Source organism: Coffea eugenioides, chromosome 5, assembly GCF_003713205.1.
Source record: "Coffea eugenioides isolate CCC68of chromosome 5, Ceug_1.0, whole genome shotgun sequence".
In the NCBI taxonomy this organism is placed as follows: Eukaryota; Viridiplantae; Streptophyta; class Magnoliopsida; order Gentianales; family Rubiaceae; genus Coffea; species Coffea eugenioides.
Window position 1 is genome coordinate 39,942,386 of NC_040039.1, and position 13,977 is coordinate 39,956,362.

General features: G+C 35.1%; 1 protein-coding gene across 4 annotated transcripts; it reads right to left on the reverse strand.

The window, feature by feature from the left end:
* Positions 1 to 361: 361 nt before the first annotated feature.
* Positions 362 to 8,814, reverse strand: LOC113770646 (probable disease resistance protein At4g27220). Of its 4 annotated transcripts, none has more exons than XM_027315172.1 (6): positions 8,643 to 8,814; positions 8,416 to 8,473; positions 7,626 to 7,812; positions 7,383 to 7,438; positions 1,506 to 4,544; positions 362 to 684 (listed from the first exon to the last, which is right to left on the reverse strand). In XM_027315172.1, the coding sequence occupies exon 5, from the start codon at positions 4,539 to 4,541 to the stop codon at positions 1,551 to 1,553; it is 2,991 nt and encodes a 996-aa protein (XP_027170973.1). In that variant the 5' UTR covers positions 4,542 to 4,544; positions 7,383 to 7,438; positions 7,626 to 7,812; positions 8,416 to 8,473; positions 8,643 to 8,814; the 3' UTR covers positions 362 to 684; positions 1,506 to 1,550. The 4 variants fall into 4 exon arrangements, with proteins under 4 accessions (XP_027170973.1, XP_027170970.1, XP_027170972.1 ...); XM_027315169.1 differs by having other exon boundaries at positions 362 to 696; XM_027315171.1 differs by lacking the exons at positions 7,383 to 7,438; positions 7,626 to 7,812 and having other exon boundaries at positions 362 to 696.
* Between the last annotated feature and the right edge of the window lie 5,163 nt (positions 8,815 to 13,977).

A 13,977-nucleotide genomic window follows, 5' to 3' on the forward strand; every position in this document is an offset into this window, starting at 1 on the left:
GATGCTTGCTTTACTAGCCATCTCAAACATACTTTGATTTTTCACAACAATAGCCAATACCATATCAGACAAAACTGCATCTGATTTTTTTTTGTTTCTGAAAAAAAGAAAAAAAATCATTCCATACAAGTTCGATCTGTTTATAAATAATTGCTGCCAGAGAAGTCCAACATAAAAGGCTCAAGTCACATAGAAAATTTGATGTAAAGCCTTCTTCTATTCATTTATTCTAAATGTAGATACTTAACTCTAGATGGGATTCAATGTTATTCTGATCCTTCTTTAATATGCATGTACAACCCTAACCCCAATAAAGAGTATTTAGCTAAAGAATTATCAGTGGAACTCAGGAAAAAGCACATACATAGAATGGTTTAAATTGATAGATTGAAAAAACATTCTTGGAGTACAATATGACCAAAAATTTTGTCATATTACCCCAAAACATTTTTGTCGATAATCAAGGAATAGTCACAAAAAACTGTATCACTGCTCCAGTTACAATCAAGTTTAGGAAAAAGATCATCTAGGTAGGAATAGAAAGCTACACATGATGAAAAAACAGCAACTGTAATACAGCTAAGGAAGAAGTATGTACTGAAATGAAATTTGGCGTTGGTGGACAAGGCTTCAATTAACACTTGTTTTTGCAACATCACCTCTCTTGCAGCAGCAGTTTTGTGGCTACCCAGTAACCTGAGAAATATTGACAAACAACACTTGATTAGTATAGTTAGAAACAAAAAGCAAATTCATCCATCATACTAACGGAAGTACGATCATGGAAATGACATTGTAATTCTACTTCCTTCCTTCCAACTTATTGTGGCTCTCATTATGAAATTTGGAATTTAAACATTTGCAAACATATACACCCTGTAACTTATGTAGAAAGCATCTTCAGAGAAGGGGAAAACTTTCAACAGCAAGAAATGAAAAAAATGATAAAAACATAGAGATCAGCTCATTTATGGAATAAATTAATAAAGACACTAAATTCAGAAACAAACAAGGAGGAGGAAAGAGATAGAAAATAAAATATTTAAATTTATAGAAATTAGAAAAAATTAAAAAATATTAAAAAGCTGTATGCAGCAGATTGTATGGATGAATATAAGAAATGGTGCAGTTCGTAGTTCAGCATTACAGGGAAGGTAGTCAGCAGAAGAAAACTTGAGCCTCACTAGAAATAGGAGAAAGACAGAGAACATGCAATAGCTTAAAATGAAAAAAGAAAATGAAATAAAGAAATTTATAACGACGTTGAACTCAAAAATAAATAAGAAAGAAAGAGAAACTAATGTACTTAAATCAATTTTCCCATCAGAACAACTCAAAAGGTGTTAGCAGTTCTGCATCTCAAGATAGTTAAAAAAAAAAAAAAACTTGAGCTCAATACGGAAAGTATTAATGTCGATTCCTACACAATAGCAAATTCTATGCTAGTGGAGAAGTAGATCATTTTGGGGGGAAAAAACCTCAAAGAAATGGGAGAAAACACGTACATGAGGACCAGTCAGGATTTTGATCAAACAAGTGGTCTTCAAATATCACAACTTTGTGGTAAAGTATGGCTCAAGGTCATTTTTGGCACTAGGATTGTCCCACTCTAATGATTCCCACCATGCTTCATCTCCCCAGATTGTAGGAAGAGTGCGGGGAAGAGATGGTGGTCCGTCGATGGTGGAAAGAAACGAAGGCAGCCTCTTTAAATTTGGACAATCGAATATTGCAATCACCTCAATTGATTCGCAGATCATGGCTGCCTTGCAAATGTTATTCAGTTGTGGCAGGTTTTCCAGATGCAACCACCCCAATTTCGGAAGGATGACAGTGGCGGTGGCTCCTTCACTTGAAGTCAATTGGATGCCTTCTCCTCCTCCATTGCCATCTGCTGCTATCTCTTCCAGTCCTTCACAATCTACAACTTTTAATTTTTCGAGATTTTGAAGGCTCTGCAGCAACTGCACTGTGAATAGCTGCTTCATGTTGTGACATTTAGAAATCCTCAATTTTTTTAGGGAAGAAAAGGTGCCAGCTGGAAGCAAATATGATGGTTCTGATTCTCCGAAAAAAAGGCCAACCAGATTTGGCAAGCTCCAGAGGCGGAGCTCTTCGAGACCACTGAGTGGACTGAAAGACGAAACTTCCAACTGATCACGTGGAGAAGCAGAGGACAATTGCCAGAGGAACTCTATTCCGACCAAATTCATAATTTCCAATATAGATAAGCCGCTTAAATTTATAAAATTCTTAAAAACATCTGACAAGCACCTAATGCCCATGCCCTCACAATTCTTGATTATCAGACGTTCCATATCATCTGGCAGGTTGTTCGATCCTCTACCAAGTTTGCACTGATGGAAATACAATTGTTGCCAGTCCTCATCATGATCAAATTCATCACTCGGATCCTCAGTTAAGATATCAGTGATATAAACATCATTATAGTATTTTGGCCACCGAGTAATTTTATAGAAGTCCGTAAAAGACAAACATCCTTTAAAACTTACTAACTGGTTCAACACTTCTGGATCATTAACTTGTAAGCTACCATAGGTTGGCAATAATAGCAATTGAAGACGGTGCAATTGGGAAAATGTCCCTTTTGGTATTATCTTTTGACTTAAAGCCCAACACTCGTCCAAGTTAAGCCTTTCGAGGTTGACCAGTGACTCCCAACCTTCAGGTAAATCCTCAATCCCAGTTCCGGATAGATCCAAATCCCTCAACTGCTCGAGCTTTCCCAGTGGTGGCACAAATCGGAGGTCCCAACAATTCCCCAAAATCAAGGCAGTGAGATTCACCAAGTCTGAAACAGAATTAGGCAGCTTTGTTATACCTTCGCACCGAGATAGATTCAAAACTTTAAGTCCACACATGTGCCGAAAGAATGAATCTGGGATTTCTTCTATGGAAACATCAGAAAGAAGCAAGGTTGAGAGCTTAGGACAATTTGGTGACCAGGCTGGTGGAATTTCTATTTTTATATTTTGAAATATATCTGAATAGAAGGAAACTGCACGGAGATCTTGTGTCCACTCTTCTTGTTCCAGTGTTGTTGCTTGTGAATCTTCCTGTCCTAAGCTTTTCACCAAGAATCGTGGTACATCATCTCTGCTGCTCTCTGGTGTGGAGTTTCCATGCGTGATCCTTATTGCCATATCTCTGACCAAATCATGCATCTTCACACAGTCATCCCCTTCGAAATCTTTAGTTCCTTCCAGCAAGCAAACTCTAATCAGTTTGTTTAATATCGTTTGACCTTTATCAAATGCTTTTGACCTTGAGCCCCGTTTTGACATCAGCTCTGCCCTAATAAACAGGTGTATTAGTTCCTCTCTTTTTATTTTCCTATCTTCCGGATAAAGACAGCAATACAAGAAGCAGTCCCTTTCACAATTATTCAGGCGTTTGAAACTCCATTCCAGGATGCGAAACACCTTTTCTTCCATCTCATCGTTCCCTCCAGCTTTCAAGTCTTCCAATGCATTTCTCCACTCATGGATGTCGGTCACACCTATCATGCTCCCAGCCATTACGACAATACCAAGAGGCAAACCACCACACCTTTCCGTGATGGACTTGGCAATATCTGTCAAATCTCCATCAAGCACGGTCTCGCTGCCAAGTGTACGCTCGAACAAACCCCAAGCTTCCTCTGTGTCCAAAGTTTTCAACTCAAATTTGCTTTGGCATTGCATCCGGTTGCACACTTCTAATGAGCGTGTAGTCAAAATCAGTCTGCAATTTCTTGCATCAATCCCTAAAATGTCTAAACAAAAGTATTCCCAAACATCATCCAACATGAGCACTACCATTTCCTCCATTTTGTCGAATGCGTCGCGCAGCCTACGTGCCCTTACTTTTTCATCATCCACGTCTGACAGATCAAGCCTTAGGCGTTTAGCAACGTCACCTTGCAGCCTTTTGACGGTAAAATCTTGGGAGACAGAAATCCAATAAACCTTGGATTGAGTATTCTTAAGGAGGTGATCATGGATGTGGTCCGCCAATGTAGTCTTACCCACGCCACCCATCCCCCATATCCCAATCCTTAAGATCTCATTGGTGTCCAACCATGCCGTGATTGTTTCCAGACCTTTGCGGAACATTTCTCCAAATAATTCTGTTATCTCTCGCGGCTCACCTCTGCTCTCAGAATCCTCAAGCAAAAGCCCATCAAAATGCTCGCTTTGCACCATCAGTTGCTCTACAATCTTGTCCATTTTCTCCACTCTATTCCCACTGCTAATTGCATTTTCTCGAAATCCACCCTCTAGTATGCTCGTTTCCAATGCACCGAATTCATTCTCTATGTTTGCTACCTCATCAAACCAATTCTCAACCTCCCTTTTCCTTTTCTTAGTACCTGATCTTTCTGCATCTTTCACTTTCGACTCGAAGTCAATTTTCCTTTTGCTTAATCTTTGCAACTTCGCTTCGAGCGACCTTAGATTATCAACCAAATAGTACCACTTCGTTCCTTTGTCGAGTGCCCAATCCGCAAGTTTCTCTATTAATTTTCCAGTGTGCTCCATTACCTATCAAGTGACAAGAGAATCTCTAAAAATTCCAGTTATCTACCAATAACGTTGTTCAATAAAGGCAGCATAATAATCCATTGGAAAATTTTGAAACAGGGCATTTCCAAACTTAGTTTGACAAATTTGAAGTCGGTGAGGAAACTAAACAATTAGCCGATTAATGTTGGATTCTACATAATGGTATCCTCAACTTTTAATCAACGTTTCTTTTTGCATTTATTTTTGAATATGTGCATCATCAATAATGTTAAAGATGAAAAAGACTTTTCTCATATTCAACTATTTATCAAATACAACTTTCTTGCGCTGAATGAAATGTTCATGAAGTATACAGTAGTAATTATATATATTTTGGGTACAACATGATGTTTCTTCTCACTAATATAATTTTTCTTTTTCTTATTTGTGGCAAATGGTATCTTACTTACTTTTTAAACTTTTTTTGATAAATAAATTTTAGGTCAATTAAAGGCCTCATACAATTCAAGAATTCAACACTCATTGCGTCTCATTCGACAAAATTGTCCAATTAAAGGCCTCATAGAATTCAAGAATATATCAAACTTGGTCTGCACGTTGCTTAATAAAGTCATAGCACAATAGGTACAGGAAAAGAAAAATCTTCCTCAGTCAATCAATATTTACGCAACTGTAAGCTCATCTATGATTCTTCCCATTGGCAAAAAAATAAAATATTTACTACAATATCTGGAGAAATATCAATGTGATATGAAGAACCATGTAAATTGCATGAAAACCCGCTTCATTAGTTTTCAAGTAGATTACTAAGGTAGTTTTTTTTTACTTTTCCGTCGATTTTTAAATTTTGAGTGTATCAAACCAAAAAATTTAAATGAAATAGGTAACAGGATAATTATGTCTCAAATACATTATTTTAAGAAAGGAGAAAGAGGATGAAGAATAAGAAAAAAATGTCTCAAAACTTGAAAGGGAGGATGTTAATTAGCATGGAGTGCTCTAATACCTTTCCATTTGATAAATGAATCCGGATTCGCTTCTAGACTCGAAAAGGACGCAGATCCAATTTACTCTTAAATACCCATCGTGCACGCAGATCCAATTTTGGTGGTTTTGAGATCCCGATTTGGATCAACTCATTCTGCCCAAGAATCGGCCCTTTGTTTAGATCCAGGAAACCCACAAGGTCCTATTACTAGCCAATTTCATATTACTCTACGAATTTGCAAACGTATAATTAATTTAGGTACATCAAATATTATTACAGAAAAGCACTTTCGATTTTCAAGCTTTTGACCATTATCTCATTAATACGTCAAACGAATTTTTGCTAATTGACTATTCTATTTTTCCTATTAATATTACTCTATTTCATTTGGCCCTTGAAGACATTTTTAAACTCAAAAATTTTCTTGTTCTTTTTAGAGAACTGTATATCTGAATTAATCAGGGAGAAGGGGATCTTCATGATAGTTGATTATAAAGTATAACATCATGGTAAGCTCTGGGATTTAGCAAGCTAGTAGTCCAAACATTTATCTTTTCAAAAGAATTGATAATAAAACTTTTGCACCTATAATAATATCCGAATTTCTTGCCAAAAAATGTCAATCATATAAAAAGCTTGAAGAGAGCACTCTATGTATTGAAAGGGCCAAAAAAAAAAAGTGATCAAGATTTTTGGGCCTCAAAAATCAGGCCCGTTTGGATTGCATTTTTCTGGATTTTTTATAGAAAAATTATTGTAGCGATTTGATATATGTATTCACAGAAAACGTAGTAATTTTTGCTGAGGAAAATCACAATCCAAATGGGGTAGTACAACTACAAAAATTTACAAAATCAAGGTTGAGTGTGATATCATTGTAACTTGAAATGAGAATAAGTTATCTTGAAAAGTTGAGAACTACAAAACTCTGCCAAAAGATAAAAGTTTGTATTATATTTCGATCATTGCACCATTGATTTTGTGGTGTAAATTTATCCCACTTGATGCGGCTAACTATTTTTTTTAGGTGCATGATTCATCTGTTAAAAAAATTTCATCAGGAAAATGCATGTTCTTTGTTTGTCCCAAAACAAAAAAGAAAAGAAGAGCTATGCACGAAAACCTACTTCATTAGCCTTTGGGTTAGATACCTTGTGTAATTTTTTATTTCATTAGTTTTAATTTTGAGTACATCAAATTAAAGATCTAAACGAAATAGGTAATAAGAGCTGTACTCTAAAAAATGTCAGGATAAAAATGGCTCAAACACTTTTTTTTCTCCAAAAAAAGAAGAAGAAGAAAATGTCTCAAAACATCCTACCTAGATAAAAATATGTCAACAATTTTTCCTTTTTTGAAAAAAAAATTGAAAGGAAGGATGCTACAGTACTACAGATTTTGAAAGAAGTTGTCCAATTATGCTGATTCAATTATGCATTTTAGTAAATGAAACTGATATGCAACTTTTTTTTATAACAAAAAATTTGATATGCATCTGGTGTAAGAAAATTTTTATAAAAATTCAAGATTTTATGTAAAAGCTTATAAATTATAAGATTAAGGCCAAGATCCGAATATGTTTCCACACTCAACAGGATCAATTTACTCCTATAGATCCATCCTGTCCCCGGATCTAGTTTTGGTAGTATTAGTTAGGTCCAGGTTTGGATCATCTCATTCTGTCCTTTGTTACAAATTCTTGCCAAGAACTGTCGATTGTGTAAAAAGCTTGAACAAAGCACTCCGTGTGTTGAAAGAAGAACAAGTGACCAAGATGTTTGGCCCTCACAAATCTAACCATAACATGATGAAATGAGAAACAACTACAAAAATTTACAGTTTCAAGATCAAGTTTGTTATTATTGTACCTTGAAATCAAGACAAGTTTTCTTGAAAACTTGAAGAAGTTGAGAACCGCTAGATCCTGTCAAAAAACAAAATGTTGTATTTTAGTTCGGTCTCGCTTTCGGGACTATAATTGTTGAGTTTTGATGAATGAATTATAATTGAATCAAGATGTTGGTGCCAAGCAAAGCTATCAGTATGACATGGTGAAATAAGAGAAGAACTCCAATAGTTACTAAATTCCGACGGATATGATCTCCTTATACCTGAAACTGACTAGAAAACTTGAGGAAGCTGAAAACCTTGAGACTCTGCCAAGATTAGGTGTTATGATTGTTGAGTGTTGAGGAACGGATGGTATAAGTTGAACTAACAGCGGATGGCCCTCGTGAAGGAAGTTCCAAGGAAAGCTAGTGGAATTGTATTTGATCAAAGCATGAGATGCAACTCTGGCTACAAGTTAGCAATCCAAACGATTACACTTATAGATATATCCAAAGAATTGCACATATTTTTAAAACCAAAAAGTATATTGCAAAACTCTTGAGAGTTGCATCTACTTAAATACCATTGATTCCCATAGTATGTATATGTGTATTTATCCTTTTGCTTATACCATAAAATTAACACCAAAACTTGGATTTTGACTTAGATTCAACAAGATCTAATTGTATGGATCCCAAAAAAAAAATGATGATTGGGAAGATTGAATTAATACATTCACACATAAGAATATGTTTGGGCTAATATATAAATATAAATAAATACACACACACACACACACATATATATATATATATCATTACGGCCTAGATCCAGCCCACATACAGCCTCTGTTCACATTTTATTTTCTCCAAAAGTTAATAACAATTTGCAACTATGATAAAATTCAATTTTCTTGCCCAAAAATGCCAACGATGCGAAAAGCATAAGAAAGCAATCCATGTTGAAACAAAAGGAAGTAATCTGTGATTTTTATGCCTCGAAAAGCCATATATAACATGAAGGCAGTGAGAAAAAACTTCAATATTAAGATGGAGTATGATATCCTTTTACCTTACAATCTTGGACAACCAAAATTTTCGGGCCAAGTTATCTTGAAGACGCTGAGACCCTGCCAAAAGTGTGTATTATGTTTCCGTTTGTTTTCACTACTAAGAAGCAGCTCCAAAAATATTGAATTAAGACTCCAACAATTGAACTAAGATTTTTGTTTATGTACTTCATGAAATAAGAAACAACTCTCACAATTACGAAATTGTGATGGTATGATCTCACTGTACCTGAAATTGTTACAAGCAAGCTTGAGGAGGCTGAAAGTCTTGAGACTGCCAAAGGTATGTACTTTTTTTCTGTTTTTCTTTTGATTTTCTACGAGTATGATTGTTGAGTATTGAGGAATCAATGATAAAAGTTGAACTAATAGGAGACCATGACTGATTTAAAAAGTTGATGACTAAAGGGAAGAATTTCGGACACACGAAAAAGGGGAAGTAAACTATATATATAGTCTAATGAAATATAAGAGAAACAAATAAGAAGGAAAATGGTCAAAAAATTATAAAATCAATCCTTTGCATAAATATGACAAAAAGAGAGTTTTATTAAAAATGTTAAGGTTAGTATTGTCATTTTAAATGGACAAGGGAGGTAGGTGTATTTTTGAAACCTTAGAGGAGCCAAGTGAAATTATTAGAAACCTCAGGGGAGATTTCTGAAATTATCCCTTTTAACAAGTGATAAGGTTTTAGCTTAATTCCAAATGATTTGCTTTTCACTTTTCATCATTCCACGGACAACTAAAAGCGACAACACTCCATTATTAGTAGAGGGCCACCGAAAGGGGAAAGACGTTGCCGTTCACGTTGACGACGACGACATTGTCGAGAGGAAAAATCCATGAAGTTGAAGGGAGGCTTGAAGTGGGGAGCCCTCCCCTATCCTCGGTCTGTCTCTACCCATCTACCCCTGCACGTGCTCCGCGGCCGTGGGGGGCCACTTCTATTTTTATTTTTTTATTTGGTTTTATTTATATATGCATAATATTGATAATAAATTTACTAAACATTCTTCTGAATTTTTAACCAAAAATTCAATTTGAGATACAATTTAAAAATTATTCTGATCTTTGTGAATTCATTTCTTCATATTTAATTTTAGATAAAATCTAAATCAATTATCATTGTCTTTTTTAAAAACAGCATGCCCTACGTAAAAAAAAAGTAATCTAACATTCAAAAAAATCCTTTTCCCAAATAAATAAACAAGAATGATTATATTATTTTACAACAATTTCATATTACATATATATAATCATATTATGTTATCTATTTTATATTCCGCATATATATATATATATATATATATATCATTTAAATTATTGGTAAGGTAGAGTGCAAGGTTTCCTTTCCCATCCCTCACTCCATTTAAAGTTGGGGGGGAGAAAAGTGCCCCCTCTCTTATCCTCCCCCACCCTTCCTTCTCGGTGCCTTAATCCTTGTTGCCCTCATCGTTATCTCTAAAATTATTAGGTAAAATTAGAATTGAATTGTTTGGAAAGCAATTTTTTGTAAAAAAATCGTTACGTTTTCTAAAGTGCTAGAGTAATTATCTCAAATAAATCATCCAAATATACTCCTATCCAAACAAACCACAATATGTTGTTATTATGGATTTTTTTTTTGCTATGCTTTTATGGCACAGGATTTGAACAATTTTGCTACTGTTGGTATGAATAATTTTTTATATGGACTGTTGTTTTTGCTATACTATTATGACGCAGGATTTAGATCGTCGAAATTAATTAAGACAATTATTTCCCTTTAATTTTATGGGAAAATTTGGAAAAAAGGAATGAGAAGTGTGAAAATTCATAACTAGGTGGTAAGTATTAGGAAATTTATAAATAGGGTAAGGGCTATTATTCACATATTATAAAAAAAAGAAAATTTTTGTTGCAAGCTAAATTACAGATTAACCCTTATGTGCATATAAGGGCACTTGTATGTGCACATATATCATATGTGCATGTTTGAATGTATATATATATATATATATATATATATATATATATATTTTTTTTAATAATGTTTGAATCTATATTTACACGTATCAATAAACACACTTTTATTCAGTAAGATCTACATTGCTATGAGGGTAATTTAGTTATTTAACAATAAAATTAATAGTTGCTTGACTTCGTGAGTAATAACCCATGCCCCCGTTACAAATTTTGTAAAATTTACAACCTACTTATAGATTCTTAATATTCCTATTCTTTTTTTTTTTTTTCAAATTTCCACAAATTATTTTGACGACATCATACTATTCTGCTCGATCTTGCCGTATTGCCATTTTGATGACTTAATGAAAGCTCCTTAAGGAAGCAGCGGACATTTCCAGGAAATGGTGCGGCAAAGACTTTGATGACTAAAGGGAAGAATTTCTGACACACGAAAAAGGGGAAAAAGGGAAGAATTTCTGTATATATAGTCCATTATATAGCAGCCACAATTTCTGAGAATTGAAATAGGGGGGAAAAGGGACAAAATGATAGGCTGGAGGCCGGGGCCATCTTCTAGATATTGCGGAAAAAGGGTTTGTTATCTGCTAAAATGAGCTTTCCGGAATCATACAATCAATTTGCCAAGAATGAGCAAATTTTCTTTCCGAGAGGGCCTACTTGATTTAGACAATCAAGTAGATACTTAGAAGCAGCTGTTGAAATGCACAGTTGTTTGTTTCACAGTTTGTTTTCTGTAGGGTCTGAGTAATTACTTGTGTGGTTCCCTATTTTTGGGTAGTTATCGTAACTTTTATAGGCTAATGTAATTGTTCCTGGAAAGTGCATAATAGGTGCAAGATAGGCTTTTTTTTTTTTTATATTTAAGTTGCAGGATAAACTCATCAAACTTTTAAAGTGAAATTATCGAGTATTTCCTTCCAGTTAGATTTTTTTTTTGGGTATATATCAACATTAAATGGATAGTTTAAATAAAATATACTCTCTTTTTTTTTTTTTTACGATTCCTCTCACCTTAAACCTCCTCCATTATCAACAAGTTGATGTTAATGACAATGACGAGCGGAAAAATCCAACAAGTTGCAGGGAAGGATAATACAATGGTCTTCACTTCCGCGTAAACGGATGGGTTTTGTTACGTAAAGTTCTGTCCAGCTGTCGTATTTGAGATATGATGCACAATCATAATAGTAATTATCTCAAATAAATATTTTAAATAATCTTCTATCCAAACATACTTATTGTATATTGTTATACCTAATATATGTGCAATATGTTGTATGTGCGCACCAACTTTTTTCATGTATATAACAACATAATACAATTGTAAATGTAAAGGACAACTGAACCTGCACCAATTCCACTAACATCTAGTGCACTATTAGCAGAGAACTAGTAATAAAGGGGAGAAAACTTGACTGTTGACTTTGATTAGAACAAAAATCGAGGGAATAAGCGAGGAAACTTCTTAAAATTTTGAGAGCGAAATTTTATTTAGGGTTCACTTGAATAGTTTGTTTTTTTAGTGGTTGTTACAAAGTTTATTGCAACAAACTCTAGTTATTTTAGGTTAATATTAGCAAAAAAAAAACTAATGTATTTTTGTTTGAAACCCTATCCCCTCACCTACCCCTCACAAACAACAATCTCCGCCACTCACTTCCGGTATCCTACTTAATGTATTTTTTTTTGTATTTGTTAAAACTTTTGGATGCTTTAAAATATTACCATCATTGATATTTTAAACAGCATTAATTTTTTTTTAAAAGTAGGCAAAAAATAGGCCATCCAAATAGACGTCCTTAGGCCACCAGCCCCTTGGTATGGTGGTCATTGCCAAGCACTTAAGTCTTGGTGGCGTTGATCTCACATCAAATTGTCACTATATGTGGCTGCCTTCAGTGCCGCTCTCCAATGGAGTTTTCATTCTCAATGGCTGCCTCTTCTCCTAAATTAGGATAGTTTAGGTTATAAAAATGTTACCGTTACGACAAAAAAAAAATTAGGTTATCTTAAATTAGAATATATAACAGTTGTCATTTTCAAAAAAAAAATAAAGATTAAGGTAATATATAGATATTTGCAGATGATTTACTTTTCACTTTTCACCATTGCACGGACAACTAAAAGCAACCACACTCCATTATTAGTAGAGGGCCACCACTGAAAGGGGAAAAATCCATGAAGTTGAAGGGAGGCTTGAAGTGGGGAACCTTCCCCTATCCTCGGTCTGTCTCTACCCATCCACCCCTGCACGTGCTCCGTGGCCGTGGGGGGCCACTTCTATTTTTATTTTTTTATTTGACTTTATTTATTGATAGAGCGGTTGTTTGGCACATTTTGCACTGTTATTTTGTCCTAATTTTGGCTACTTACTATGCTAAGTATTGAGGTTTTGCTCATATTTCATATTCATATGAATTATAGGTGATTGGCATTAAAAGTAATCTCTTGAGGCAAATTTTCAGAAGACCCTTCATCTCAGGGCGTGCCCACGCCAGAAAAGGTAGATGTTGCCGAAAAGCCGAATCCGCGGGACCAATGGCAGGAGACCCAATTGAGAAATCTGGTCTACGTGGACCAGATGCGTGAGATCAGAGCCCTTAGACAAAAAGCCTTGTTCCTAATGCTTTTCTACGGGCGGCGCTACAAATAAGAAAAAGCCAGATTCATGTGAATGAATACATTAGCTTTAGTTTTCTTTTTCTTTTTTTTGTCAAACGCTTTTGGTCCTTTCTCTTTAGCTGCAATTAGAAAAAAAGTGAGATTGACGTCTAATCAATTAGCTGAGCTTCAATTTCCCTTTGCCCATCGGTCAGAAGAGGAGGATTTCTCCATTGCTTTTTGGGCTTTGTATGAACGACACTCCTTTCGCTCGACTTTGGCTCTGAACAATTTTCATTAGTTTTTGTTCTTGCACTCGCAGCTCCAAAACAAAGACGAAGGTAGGGCCTTCTCTGTGGTTACTGCAATTAATTCCCCTTCCCCAATTCTTCAGCAAATAAGTGAATGAATTCAATTAAATCACGCGGGATTGACACGATGAGGAGCGGCTAATTTTCTCCTCTACCCAAGGGTCGACGCGAAGGCGCGGTCCATAATATCTGTGAGATCTAATCGAATCTTCATTATTTCTTCCAATTTGTTGCTATTCGTGCGTTTCCTGAATTAATTGTTCATGGGTATTTTATTAATTGAATATCAACGGCCGGGTATTTGATTTAATTCAATAGCCTACTGTCACATTAACTAAATTGAATCCGTAATTGTTCATTTAGTTGATACCTAGTGGCAACCACCATAATTGGCTTTATGTTGGGGAAACGTAAGATCTAGTTTAAATGAACCCTCTTAGCGTGTTTATTGGTTAGGGTTGGGTTCTTCTAGCTTCAATGCAATCAGATAATTAAATTCCTGTGGTCGTACCTAGGGTTGTTATCTGGTTAGAAAAGCAGTCAATGGTCGTACCTTGACTGTCGAAAAAGTAAGGAAGAACTGGTTGTCAGAGTTTATTGATAACTATAACCGACCTAGTGATGAATGGATGAAATATCTTTGCATCGATGATCATGTAATTGGACCGTGCCTGAGTAGTT